Raw genomic sequence first — 15473 nt, forward strand, 5'->3', positions numbered from 1 at the left:
CACAAAAAACTATTTAACTGTCAGAAAAAAAAAATACCAAACAGACTGCATTGCCTACTGAAGCTGTATTTTACTCCCATGTTTCTTTCCTGTAAGTTTGAGAACAGTAAGTGACATGATTTTACTTAAATGGTCATCATGGGAGCAGTGCCCAAAATAGGGGTTTCTTCAAATTTTGATGCAATATTACATAATGTTTAACAGTATAATTACCATCAATTTTTAATAATAAAATATTAGTAACATGGACATTCAGAAAACGTGACTTACAAAGGTCTTCAGGCCCATGGAACTGCAAAGTCACACCTTGAAAATGCCTAAATGTAAACAAGACGGCACTGTTCTGAAATGGGTTTATTTCCATTTTTAAAACTTTTTTAACATAAAACAAAATAAACCGTTTACTACTGCCATTTTTATATGATCAACTAAGAAAATTGATGAGATTGGAAAAATATCAAAAGAACAGTGTTAAATGTCTAATTGCCTCCATTCTGAGATTCTGAACAAAGTGGATGATTGAATCTGACAAACTGCAATGATATGAGTGTATTTCCATTTTTGACACTTTATAACACAATACAAGATAACAAGTTTACCATCATTTTTACATAATCAACTATGTTGTAAAGATGCAGGAAATGTGAAAACAAACACTTGTACATATCTTATTAGTTCAATAATGAGACTGTTAACATGCTTGAGAATTAAATCTGAGGAAATGTGAAAAAATAGCATAACTTCTAAAATAATGGCCTAATTATGTTGATTTTCGATTTTACCTGCGTTTTAGTAAGATTGACCACTCCTGTGAGTATAATGACAATTGGCCTATCTGTTTTTCTTATATTGTGTTATCAGTGTTGAATATAACTGAAAAAAAGTGAAAAAAAGTGAAAAAACAGCATAACTTCCCTAAAAATGTCCCGATCATGCTGATTTTCAAACTTGACCTGCATATTATGAATATTCATCAGTTCTGTAAGTTTTAAGCCAAAGGTAAAATGGTTTTCCACTTATCGTGTTATTAGTGCTGCATATATGCTGAAAAAAAATTGAAATAACCGCATAAATTCCCTAAAAGTGACCTGATCATGCTGATTTTTGAACTTGACCTATGTATTATGAATATTAATCAGTTCTGTAAATTTCATACCAAAAGAAAAAACAGTTTTCCACTTATGGTGTTATCGGTAAAAGTGCACGGTGACGGCGACGACAGACACAGATGACGGCTATATGTACAGACACAGATGTGTCTGTACATAAAAGCTTATATATATATATAACAAAGTCAGAGTAACCTCAACCTATCTATAACTGGGTACCGAGAACTATATATATATATATATATATATTCATGTTGTCTACCAAACTATAATACAATGCACCATGTTGTCTTTAAACATTTGAGTATTCACATTAGGCAACCTTTACTTTTCTATAACATTTATGGCAGCTACCTTCACCAGTAAATGTTTTTTTGACTAAATGGAAAATGTCAACAAGAACAAAGCTAGTAATAAATTGTGTACAAAAAACAACAATTTTGACATGGTTTTCATAGTAGGTTTGTACAAAAAAACCCTACCTTTTTGGTGCATCCAAAAGATGCAAAAGAGCACAGGGCCAACTTCACAGGACAATCACCACTGACTAAGTCTTGATGATTTTTAAGCTACAAGAAAGTATCATATCATTTCTGAGTGCAATTCGTAGTTTATCCTTTATAATTATATAATTATCTTACACAAATTATCTCATGCACATATTCTTTCATTTCAAATTTGGAAATCATTACTGACATAATATTTTGCGATTAACAAAAAAAAAAGTGTGTTTTTCAAATCTTAATAGTGGATAATACTAAGAACAATAACCCTCAACCCTTCCCCCTTCCATCCTTCCTTGAAATATTCAATACAATCAATAATGGGCTATATCTGAGAATGCCTTTCAAGGACACATTTAGTGTATTAAAGTCTGCACCCGATTGAGAAAGGTGACATGACTGCAAATTAAATGTGTTCCTCTGCATTTAGTACTTGACAATGTGCATTTTGCAGGGACCCTGCATATATGAGGGTTGATTGATAAGTAGTGAGCCTCGTGTGGAAGGGGTTAAGCAGGGATATCCCTTTTCAGCCCTTCTATTCCCTGGCTATTTAAAGGTGTGTAGCCGAAGTTTGGTGTCATTTGGTTAGTTTATGTCGACGAGGTAGCACTCTCAAATAAGCAAGGCAAGTGACTTTTGCAAAATGCCCCTGCTCACAAGTCTGTCATTGCCATGGCTGCAATCAATGAGTGTGGCTTTGAACTGATAGAACATCCACCTTATTCGCCTGATCTTGCTCCCTCTGACTATTTTCTATATCCCAAATTGAATAAGGCCATTTCAGGTACTCACTTTGTGTCAGAAGATGACATCATACGTGAAGTGGAGGGGTTTCTGAACGGCCAAGCGAAGGGTTTCTATAAAAGTGGCATAGAGGCTCTCAAAACTAGCTGGCAAAAGTGTATAGATACTCAAGGAGACTATGTTGAAAAATAAAGAAAAATACTTGTAAAATGTGTACCCCTTCTATATGAGGCTCACTACTTATCAATCAACCCTCGTATCTGATACAATAACGCTCACCTGTAATCGTGTGAAGATCTTGTCCATGTGGCATTGATCACACTCCACAGGAAACTCTGGACAATCTGAGAGGTGATGATCCTGGGATAAGTAATAGTGATAGAAAATATAAATAATGAAATTCATAATATTATACGTTTAAGCTCCAACATGCAACTATAAGGCTACAGCTAAAGATATCTAGAAAACAAAACTAATACATTTTGTTATATCATCTGGGGGTAAATGTAAAGTAGGTGGATCTATGGAAGCCTTTACAATCATAAGGAAAATAATGAAAGCAGTAAGTTACCTAAAATGTTCTATTCTGCCCATTTATAACATCATGATAGTCATTGTAAATTTTTGAAAAAAACGTATTAGTAATATTAAAGCCATTATGTGGAGGTGAAAAATTGGACAAGTTTTGAAACAAAAAAAAAAAGTCAGTTATATCAATGAAATACTATCATGATAGTCAAGCTGCCTTAGGGCGTATTCCCAGAGCTTTTAGATCGATCTATCCCTGTGGGGAGTCTCACTAGATTACTGTAAGATAATCCGGCTTAAATGTCCGTCCCGCCTACTACAAGCTGTAAGGGGGTAATTAACTTTCGTGCCCGCTCGGCTGACAGCTATTTAAGGTGAACCCCCAGGGAGTAAGGTCGATCTAAAGTAGATCGATCTAATCTCTGGGAATGGGGTCTTAAAGACATTAATCACGATGTTGCTTGTGTATCTGATGTTCTCTTATAACGTTCCCTTCAAATGAAAGTAGGCTTTAAAACATTATACTTGTCTAATATCAAATAAAAGGCACAGAACATGAAGAGAAAAAACATCTACTGCTACCTTTACGTCTTTAAAAACCAGCTCAGCTTTGCAATACTCGCAATCCACGGGTCTCATTAAGCAGTCTTCCTTGAGATGACGCTCTAAATCTTTCCTGTATACAAAGTCCTTGCAACCAGACCTGCCACAAAGCTGCCTGATGAACTCACATTCTGCTTCATGGGCCTGTGAAAACGGATCAAAATAAGTTTTGATGGTGACTGTGTTAGGTGAGACAGAACTGGTTGAGAAAAATACCAATTGTGCTAGGAGAGATTGTGCTTGTTGTGACTTAGCAATGTGTTGTGGCTGCAGAGATTGTGCTTGTTGAGACTGAACAAATGTATTATGTGAGATGGGATTGGTCAGTTATAAAGAGAAGATTGTGTTTGAAAAGATTTATCTGTTAGAGATTGAACTTGGAGTGGCAGTATTAACTAGACTGTGTACTGTATACTGTGTGCAGGAATGATTAAGTTGGTAATGAGTATACATTTCATGTTCTGTAAGGGTAAGATGTGGATACCACATTTTTACTGTACTTGTGGTACTTAATAGTACATGTATGCTGTGGAACAAATGGCAACACTTATATTGTGGAATTTGAATGTTACTGTCTGGTTACTTAAATGACTAAGCAGATTATTCCATCAAAGGCAATCAACAGTCTCATCAATAGTGATATACTAGTTGAAATCATACAGCTGAACTGGAAATATTTTGCATTAGATTTTTGTCATGATTACTAAAAACAGAGAATTTTCAAAAGGATTGTAAATTCTGATTCATCATTTTTTTCAACTATTTCATATTATATTATGAGTGTGTGATGAGATATTAGTGTTATCAGTGTGCTCTTGTACCTCATTAACTCAAATATGGCTAAGAGCTTGCTTGCAGTCTTAAAATATTCAATCCTGCACAAATCCAACTTTTCACATACTAGTAGACAAATTCATCTTCCGTAGTGTTTTATACATTTTTACATTTATATTATACATAGCTTGGGTGAAAAACTCCAATAAGAAGGTCGTTGCAAATGAAATTTTGTTTACTTCATAATCCTTTAGTTTCCCCTCCCATGGGCAGCCATCTCCCTTGTTTGTGCAGACCACATCTAGTCTCAGGACTTCACGTTCAACAGCTCTATCAGGATACACCTAGAAAACATTATATATATATATATATATATATATATATATATATATATATATATATATATATATATATATATATATACACAATTAAAATTAATAAATAAATAAATAAACAAAAGACATGCAATAACCCCGACTCCGAGTTTCATGGGCATACCCAGAAGGTGTGCCCGATCGTCAGGAGGTTTATTTGAAAATGGTTATATTAGCCGTTTTACATACACAGCGTGACCACACTTACGTCGCATGCCGTGTTAGTTACGTCACTTTATGCCGACACATGGTAATTATCTCAGTTCTTTTATTCAGAGTATCTGGTGTTATCATTATCAACAGTTTTTCGTCTAAGCAAAGATTGCATAGGTGCTGATTTCTCCTTTGCGGCGTTGATTTCTTTATGATGTCCCATCTAATGTCATACTGGGTTTTATTTTCTGTTAATTTCCAAATGTATTTGGTTAACTCAGTATCTGCAGCATATTTCTTGTCTCTAAATGACTTGGTGTGATTATTGTATCTCAACTTAAATTGGCCACCACAAAGTCCTATATATTTCATGCATTTGTCCTTAGTAGTAACTGATGCTTGGTACACAATGTTGCTAGACAAGCATTCCCCTCTCAAAGGACACTTACTAGGAGCTCTACAATTACATTTCTTATCTTGAGTGTTAACTAACATGTTTTTGAGAATTTTTTTATTGTGACCGTGAATGATTTGCTGTATGTTTTTCATACAACAGTAACTTACTTTTACAGTCAATCTGTTGAATAATCGGTAAAGCTTGCTTCCACGAGGGAAATGCTTGTCTAGCAACTGTAGGAATACATGCCCGATTTTCGTTCATACATTTTTCGAGTATGGTGGGTTGAACCAAATAAGTTTCCTGTTTCGTTTTTTCTTTTCTCTGGAACGAGAGCTGCTTGCTTTAGAGTTATTACCCAACGACATTACGGTATAGCCCGCGGTTTGAAGCGCCGTCGTATATACGTTATCTGATCCTTCTGCTACCACTCCGTCAGACGAAAGGGATTGCAATCTTTCGCCGATGGCTTTAGGAATGTTCCTTATTATTGCGGGGGGGGGGGGGGGGTGATTTGAGTGTTTGTGAACATAGATCGGCTGGGCGTTCGGTTTTACGAACGGCCTGTGTTTCCTGGATTCTAAGTCTAGGTTAACATCAAGGAAGTTAACTGCTCTATCGTTGGTGGATACAGTGATGTTAAGGTAATAACTTTTGAAGAGCTTGACTAGATCCTTTCTAATGCTGTCAGCTTCGCTTCCACCACAAGATTTCATCACGGCTAAGCCGTCGTCCCTGTATAGTCCTACCGATGTGACGCACGCTGCTAATATAACCATTTTCAAATAAACCTCCTGACGATTGGGCACACCTTCTGGGTATGCCCATGAAACTCGGAGTCAGGGTTATTGCATGTCTTTTGTTTATTTATTTATTTATTAATTTTAATTGTGTACAAATGCTCCGGACTGTTGAGCACTCTGTTCCACATTCACGCTTGTTATATATATATATATATATATATATATATATGTACATAACAGCTCTATCAGGATACACCTAGAAAACATATTTCTGTAAATTACAACTCTGTCATGCTGCACTTAATCATGTATACACAAACTGCAGTGCATAATTATGAGTAATGATCACATATATTATAAGTCTCATGACAAACAAAAACAGATGGGCTTGACATGTGGCAAGACCTGGAGACAACCAATAGACCATCAGAACAACAGAGTGGAATCTGAGGCACTGAACAGGACAGCTGAGCTCATCAAATGGAGGGACGGCCTCCACCACCATCTAAGATCCTCCTACAATGTCATAGTCTAGATGACAGGTGCAAAAATTGCTCAAAAGGTGGAAAAAGCATGAAACTTGGCACAAATGTTCTTTGGACTATGCTGATCATTTTCAAGGGTAGTGCCCAAAATTTCAAAGCGTTGCATAGCAACCATTGCTAAGGAAGTGATTTACCTTACTAGTAACAAGCTAACTGGACCTTTCTTGTTCAGTTTAAATGATTAAAAAAGGCTTTTAATAATGTTTCAAGCCATCAGAACTATCACTATACTATTTAAAGACATTAAAAACCCAAGTAAACCATTGCAACAGTTGCTAGGGAGCATATTACCCTAGCAACAAGTATTTAACATTATATATTTAATAATATACATTTAATAATATATATATATATTAACCCATTACAGTGACGTCATATTTGCTCCGTAACACTAGTCCCGCGGCCATGCTGGAGGGAATGAACGACAGGGAATAGTAGTGGTAATATAAGTGAACCAAATAAAATAAAATAAACTTCATATCGAGATCAAGTACACCAAAGGGAAAAGGATATATACAAGCTGAAGCTTCAGCTGCTCAGCAGGATCGACCAATATGAACTCAAGACAGTCTAAAAACATGAAATCCTACCAAATGCTACTTATCCAACATCGTGTTGTCAGAAGATAGTTCAGTTATCTTGTACTTCATTTTTCTTGTTCATTGGGTAATAACAGTTATAGTTTGAGAGAGTTTAATGTGTAATCATAAGTTTAACCTTACATAGAAGCAACTTTTTTTCATAAAGGATAGATTTAAGGAGAAATTTGAGCTGATCATCAGGATAAACCCTTGTGGACTCAAGGAAGAATGTATGCAGGATTGTCATAAAGTATGACATGAAATATTGCTGTCAGTTATGACTTATCTCTACATCGTGAAGCTGTCAGAAATTATTTCAACATTCTTGTACTTCATATTGGTTCATTAGAAAGTACATGTAACAAGACTTGTTTGAGAGAGTTTATTATTCACCATGCAACCATTCATATAAGCAACATGTTAGGATTTTATTATTATTCAGTCATTCACAGAAGCAAGGCATTTTTCACACTTATATATTTATGATGTCCAATGTAAAATAACAATAATTCAGTTCATGAATTGATCTTCATTTCTGTTTTTTTTTTTTTTTTTTTTTTTTTTTTTTTTTTTTTTTTGATAATTTACTTGCGCCCAATCAGTGTGGCTTGGTGGGAAATGCCAGTCAATTTCCTAAATGCAAATTAATAGAAAGATGACAATAGTGATTTTTATTCGTATTGTAACTTACAACATTACAGTTGAAAGGAGCAGAATTTAACATTTTTACAGAGGAAAGTGCAAATTTATTTCATGAGGTTATATGTCAATTACACCTGAGGTAGAAATTTACTTGCAAAATAAAATTACTCTTATCACTACACCAAATCGAAAATTAAGCCACTAACTTCCAAATGCACCTCATACAGGTAAATGATTTAATTGGCCCAGCTCAGCTGTGTACAGTACAAATATAGCCTTGACACTAATTGGCAATAATGCTAACCAGGTATTAAAGAGGTAGGTGACAGCCGATAAAATCTAGAGAGCACCGTAACTAATAACAAATTACACCCAAGGCAATAGGTGAGTCTTCATTATAAAAGTCGAAACCCTGCCTGGGTATTTCCACACGTTTTAACAAATTAACACACTCTCCACCCAAACTTTTTGGGCACTACTTTAAATATATATGTAGTGTACGTGCGCCCCAAATGTACACACCTAGGTCTTTGGTTTTCTACTGTTTTTTCTTTTATGGTAAAATCTGCACCGCTTTGCTATAAAATAAATTAGTTTTATCCTTTACTTTTCCGAAGAGTCTTGATTCAAAGCCACCTCGCCGTCTCTCCTCCGTTTATGGTTTTAGTTCCTTCACCATGGATTGTTACCACTGCAGGCAGCCTGTGAACGCTTGTAAAGTTAGTTATCTTCTCTCGATCAAATAACCTGCAGTAATTCATCATTTTGCTAGGTTAAATATCAAAGAAAATACAGAAAACGAAAACTGAACTACAGACATGGCTTGTTCATGCGCAGCAGACGATTCCGGTCTCCCTCCAGAATGGCTGCCGTTTGTTTTGATGACGCAGGCTCTAATGGGTCAATACAGATATCTCTGTAGCATTTTACATACCCTCCAGTTCCTTCCCATCTTTCTGTTCCCATTCTACATATACAGTGATCATTTTACGATAAAGGTTACCACAAAACTGACAATTTGTTACTTTTATTTTTTCAAGTTTCTTTATTTCAGCAATATGACAGTGACGAGTTTACTTCAGTTGATATAGGCCTATATCCGCGGATCTTTCACAATCCCATTACGTTTATTTGCCGATGTACATGCATCACAATACATGAAATCAGTCCCATCCTCATTTTTTATACCTTAACCAAGCACAGAGCTTTGTCCAGTGTTGTTTGAAGGAACAGATTTTCCTTTTTGACTCCGTTTTTGCCTCCGTCAAACATTCATCCGCGTCACTCTCACTCTCAGCCTCAACGACAGTCACAGCGTTTACTGTCTCAGAAGTTTTCTCTAACTCGGCTTGACTCTGTCTCACCTTAAATATATTCTTTATTGTCTGTTAGCTTTCTATTAATAATTGCTTTTTCGGAGGCATGGTCGGATGGTCGCTGCATGAGCAGACGAACACGCTGCGGAAAATCTATTTTAGTCGAAAATAGGTCAAGTGTAGAGTGGAGTGTGCAAAGCCATTACTAACGAGTGATATTATTGGCTATTTGATGCGTAAACAGCCAATCAGCTGGCATTTTTAAAACACAGTCTAACCGGAAGCTATTGTTAGAATCCTTAATGGAAGGAAAGCAGGAGACCTACTAGGGAATTTTACCAGCTTCCAACCAGGTGGGTGCAGCACTGTCGATTACGTCTTATGTAGTACTGAGCTCTTCTGCAATATTCTCTATATGAAAGCTGAAGATTTAACCCCCCACTCAGACCACTGCCCCCTCCATTATATGCTGCCATGTAACATCACCCACAAAAAAGGTCAAGAAAAAAAGTTAAAACCCAAACCACCTAAATACACCTGGTCCAAAGATTCTAGTGAAAAATTCACAAGTGCTCTTGCTAGTACAGAATGTCAAAGACTTATCAAAAACCTTAACGACTCACTGGACCTCCAAAACCAAAGCCCTCTTAATTCAACAAACTTAGTTGACCAGTTCAACTCAATAATGGCAACAGCCGCTGAAAAATCACTAAAATGCATCAGGTACTCTACAAAGAAAAGAAAAACCAATCAAAGAAAGTGGTACAACAAAACATTAAAGGAAATGAAAAGTGAACTTAAAACACTCAGCAAATCCAGAAGTAAATTCCCCAATGACCCTGTAGTCTCAGGCACATACTACTCTGCCATGAACAAATACAAACGAGCCTGTAAAAAAGCCCAGCATAAATACAAGTCAGACCTTCTTGAAAAACTTGAATCTATGGAAAATACTGACCCTAAAGTATTTTGGCAAACAATTAAAGAACTAAACGACAAAACCACAAGCTCAAATGCCAAGGATTATGTAGACCCTAACATATTTTTTGAACACTTCAAAAATCTCAGCAGTAATGCCGACGGCGGTGATTACGATAACACCTTTAAAGAGAATGTTGAATACCAGCTCCCAATTATGGAGGCAAACAATGACAACATCAGTCTCTTAGATCATGAGATTACCACAGAGGAAATTATTAAGGGAATCAACTCCCTAGGAAACAATAAATCACCCGGGGAAGACAAAATCACAAATGAAATGTTAAAATCCAGTAAAACAATAATAGCACCAATTCTTCACAAACTATTTAATGCCGTCTTCCATAGAGCAGAATATCCAGATGTTTGGAATAAAAGTTTTATTACACCTATATTCAAATCAGGCGACCCCAGCAAAGCAGACAACTATCGTGGAATTTCCATAACCAGTTGTGTTGGAAAATTATATAACTCACTCCTGCTAACCAGGCTTAAAAGCGCATGCAAAAAGAAGGGCGTCCCACTCCCCCATCAAGCAGGATTTAGGGAAAATCACAGTACTGCAAACAACACATTTATTCTCAAGTCACTTGTAACAAAATTCGCTAGGTCTAAAAGAAAGCTGTACACATGTTTTATAGACTTCAGTAAGGCGTTTGACTGTGTTTGGAGAGAGGGTCTCCTGTATAAACTGTTAAAGCTTGGGGTTGGTGGGAAATTTTATAGAAACATCAAAACCATGTATAGTCATGCAACGGCTTGTGTTAAAACCCCTTCGGGCATCACCGATTCATTCTCCACATATAAAGGTGTCAAGCAAGGGGATACTCTAAGCCCATTCTTGTTTAACCTATTTGTAGACGATTTACTAAGAGGTATAGACAATTCAAAAAGTGACCCCCCTCTGATCAATAACAAACCGGTGTCTGGGCTATTCTATGCTGACGACCTAGTTCTCTTTTCGAAAAGCCCATTAGGTCTCCAATATAGCCTGGATTGTCTAAAAACGTATTGTAAACTATGGAGACTTTCGATAAACATTAAAAAAACCCAAGTTGTCATTTTCAACAGCAAAGGAAAAATCACGGACGGCACCACTCAAAGCAAACACAAATTTAACATTGGCGGTAAACTACTCACAATCTCGTCTAGCTACAACTACCTAGGAATTCTTTTCACTAGATCTGGCAAATTCACTGCAGCTCAAACAAGATTAAAAGAAAAAGCACAAAAAGCCTTTTTTGCTCTAAAAAGTTACTTTCCTCTAACCAGCCCTATTAAATCATCCCTCAAGGAAAAACTTTTCGATACAATCATAATGCCAATTGCAACGTACGGATCAGAAGTCTGGGGATATACCCCTCTTACAGACAGATCTCCATCGGAAAAGCTAAATCTCAGTTTTTGTAAACAAATTTTAGGTGTTCACCCAAAAACTTCAAACCACACAGTAAGAGGAGAGACTGGAAGGATTCCTGTTTACATAAAAATTAACATACAATTAATAAAATTTTGGCTCAAAATATTACGCACAGACGAAAACAACCTACTCAAACAAGCATACCTAGATGAATTACATTATTACAATTTACTCACAACAAAAAGCCTGCCAAACCTGAACGATGATAACCTGTCATGGAGTGAAGGTATTATGAAACTCTTGTTTGAAAACGGATTTGGAGATGTATGGCTAAAACAGAATCCTGACATAAATTTCCTAAGTATGTTCAGAGAACGAATCATAAGTGGGTACATACAAAACTGGCACAGTGAGCTTGAAGACAAATCCAAATCCAGAGTATATTGCCAATTCAAAAATACATTCAAAAAAGAAAAATATTTAGACCTTCTTCACGATACTGATAAAAGAAAAAACCTAAGCCGTTTTCGCACCAGTGGGCATAAACTTCACATTGAAACAGGCAGATACAATAACACTCCTCGGACCGACAGAATATGCCATTACTGTTCTAAAGACAAAATTGAAGACGAAAAACACTTTCTCACAACATGCCCCCTATACAACGACCTGCGAACAATTTTATATAAGGTATTTACAAAACACGATACACATTTTGGCCTAAAAACAATGGATGAAAAATTTACTATAATTATGAAATGTCAAGAAAAAGAAACTCTTATTGCACTAGCTCAGTTTCTCTCCTCCGCTTTTGCTAGGAGGGATCTACAAGACAGTGCTGCACTCATCGGTAATTGAGTAATAGTAGTAATAGAAACTTTTTAAATAGTAAATAAGTAAATATCCTTACTCATTGTGATTGTTTAATAACATATTCACAAAAATTGTATTCATATTGTCATTTTCATCCACACAAGTGGATGCATATGTTACAGTGAAATAAACTTAAACTTATTCAATACAACAACGGGAAAACGAACATGATTAACCTACTTTAACGACTAGTATTTTATGCGGATCAGCGATGCATATGGACAGGTTATTTAGGAATCTCACACAATTAAAAATCTTTGCGTCCATGGGGACGCATATGCTATAAAACTCTGCGTCTACGGTAAAAAATGTGCGTCAGGGACGCGGGACGCAGAGGTAAAATGATCACTGCATATACTAACATGTTGCTTAATTATTAAGATAGGTACATAAATAGTGTATGCTTGCACAAACCCATATACAAATATCTCCGGAGATCTATCAATGACCACACCTAAATTATCTTTAGCGGGGCAAATTATGCACATCCAAACATTTTTTACATGTGGACAATCTCAAAAAACGTACAGAATATTTTCTCTAGCAGTATTGCAAAATTCTCAAATTCATAAGATAAGCATAAGTATTGAATATTCTATGATTTATTCTGAATTGGAGCAACTTCATATTCTTGTGATCTGTTTCTTAAATGTTAGTTCCCAATTATCAGTACTCAAGGTTTTTTTTTTAAATATGTCTGCCATTCACCCACACCTTTATCTGGTAATATTACATGGCTTTGGAGGATTTTTTGCAAAAAAATATCTGGATGGTTTGGTAACTTGTTTAATTGAGTCAATTATTTCTTGGAATGCTTTGAGTAATTTCCTTCCATGGGAAGAGATAGCCATTCAGATGGTAAGCTCTTTTGGATGCTGAATTAGCCCAGAAAGTTAGTGTTAAGGTTGATTTTTTGTTGAGTTCCTCTAGACAGAGGGGATTTCAAATGTCATTTATAATATCATTGATGTAAAAAAAAAAAAAAAACACTTTTACACCATCTTTTATGGAAAATAGTTTTTCAGTTTCTTTCAATTTTTGAGTTTTGACATAATGGTTGTGATAGGATTTCATCTGGGGTTAAATTGAAATTTTCCTGAATTTCACTCAAAGAACCAATAATCTTTGCCAAAAGGGATAAGAAGTTGCTTTTAGTATATTTAATCCACCTTTTGTTACTACCGATTCCTGACATTTCGCCAGAAAAACACTCTCCACTTACTCTTATTTTCTTCATAAAGAAGTTTTTTAAGCCATGTAAAGTTTAGGGCCTTGGTAAAATTTTTATTTGCGGTACCTTTTACCATCCATTTTTGTAATCAGACGCCTTCCTTGCTCATTTTATTTTGTATCTTTTCCCATTCCTGATAAAGTTAAATATGATATGCATATTTTTAAGTATTGAGGGAGGGGGGGGCTGGTAGGAGAGTTTATACATGCACTACTTAAGATGAGAAATACTAAAGGTTTAACCACTGTTGACTTCCTATTATTGAAAGGTTTCTCAGAGACCAGATTTCCAAGATATTTTTCATATTGTTCAAATTTTTTCTAAAAAGTTTTTTTCATATTGCATTTTGTCAGTTTCTATTCTCTACCAAGTAACTTAAATACACCTGCATGGTTCTATTTTAATTCTTTTTGTTAATCAATGAAGTTCAAAAGTTTCTGTTCACACCCAAAGGCTGTTAGATGCCATATCTTACTTCCACCAAGGCTGCTCTACAACAATATAAGAGTATTCTTGCGAGATGAACATATCTGAATCAGCACTACGTTGCCATGACATCAGATACCATGTGCTCACTCTGGTTGGACTTGTGTGGAACAGTGGACCCTTGTGGACACATTTGCCAGAAGCTATTGACCTGCCCAGGGTTGCACCAGTGTGCATGTAGGTGCAGATGTAGAGGCTGACAATGCGCAAGGGCAAAATGCACTGTATATAGCACATACAAGGGAGAATTAAACGTCTTAACTATTGCAAAGTTTTATAAAGAGTCGTAAGGTGATAAAAGCATGGAAATGGCTGTTTGCTAACTTTGAACATGCTGCCTTAAGTATCTGCACTGGCAATGTTTTTGATCAGGTGTGTGTAAACATCACACAATTGTTTCAACTTACTGTCCAGATTAATAGTATGAACATCTTGCTCAAAAGTGTAGTTCTTAGCTAGTATTATAGATTTGCCTTACTTAATAGACTAACGCAACTTTAAATGCTTGTTGCTAGGGTAATATGCTGCCTAGCAATCGTGGCTAAGGTTAATTTGGGTTTTAATTGCCTTAAAATAGTCCAGTGATAGTTCTGATGCCAAGAAACAGTTATTAGCATTTCTAAACCATTTAAACTGGACAAGAAAGGTCTAATTAGCTTGTTACTAAGGAAATTCACTTCCATAGCAAGGGTTGCTAAGCAACGCTTTGAAACTTTGGGCACTGCCCTTGAAAATGATCAGCATAGACCAAAGAACATTTGTGCCAAGTTTTATGCTTTTTCCACATTTTGAGCAATTTGGCCAAAATATAGCACCAGTCATCCAGACTATCAGGCCAATGACCGCTACCTGGGGAGACACATCAGGGAGGGGTTCTTCCATCATGGACGATAGTCCATCCTGGATTGATTGATTGATTGATTGATTGATTAAAAAAAAAATTAATTTATTTGAAGAAAGGATTAAGCCTTTAAATTTACTTAAATGTTTACAAAGCTGATATTCACAGAGCAAATCAGGTGTAACAGACAGAAGGCCTTCCTATTTTCAATGTTAAAAACCTACGTATCAAACTGAAAAAAAAAAAAAAAAGGTTCTAAGGCAGTGATTTTTTGCTCATGGACTTTGTAGTGATGTCTCCTCTTATTACTTGTACTATCAGGCCTGTAGCCAGCAATTTCAAAAGGGGGTTTCTTTTTCTGAAAAAAAAATGGACCTTTTACAGTAAAAATGAAACCGTCTTGTACCTAGATGGAATTTTACACAGAATGGACCTTTTCCCAGCAAACAGAATGTTTCTTTCGAGCCCCAAAAAGCCCCCCCCCCCCCCCCCCCCCCGGCTATGGGTCTGACCATGCACCTTCTCACATGGTAGTTTGTAAAAAAAAAAAAAAAATACGCCTGTTACCAGTGTATTTCAAAAGCTGAAATCTTTTGTATTCACATACCTGGTCTTCAGAAGGAATTATGTCTGGACAATCCTGTACAACACACTTCTGCGGGCCACCACTGCAGGAATAAATAAAGTGT

General features: G+C 36.1%; 1 protein-coding gene across 1 annotated transcript in view; it reads right to left on the minus strand.

The window, feature by feature from the left end:
- LOC106164185 (TNF receptor-associated factor 2-like) overlaps positions 1 to 15473 on the minus strand; it is a 51524-nt gene that overhangs the window by 6796 nt on the left and 29255 nt on the right. The window contains exons 5-9 of the mRNA XM_087007602.1: positions 15392 to 15452; positions 4504 to 4608; positions 3470 to 3634; positions 2639 to 2719; positions 1592 to 1678 (exon numbers count right to left, since the gene is read on the minus strand). Coding sequence (XP_086863728.1) covers positions 1592 to 1678; positions 2639 to 2719; positions 3470 to 3634; positions 4504 to 4608; positions 15392 to 15452 — 499 coding nt within the window. The remainder of the gene's footprint in view (positions 1 to 1591; positions 1679 to 2638; positions 2720 to 3469; positions 3635 to 4503; positions 4609 to 15391; positions 15453 to 15473) is intronic.

This window comes from Lingula anatina, chromosome 3 (assembly GCF_051362555.1).
Source record: "Lingula anatina isolate TDL-2025a chromosome 3, LinAna3.0, whole genome shotgun sequence".
NCBI lineage: Eukaryota > Metazoa > Brachiopoda > Lingulata > Lingulida > Lingulidae > Lingula > Lingula anatina.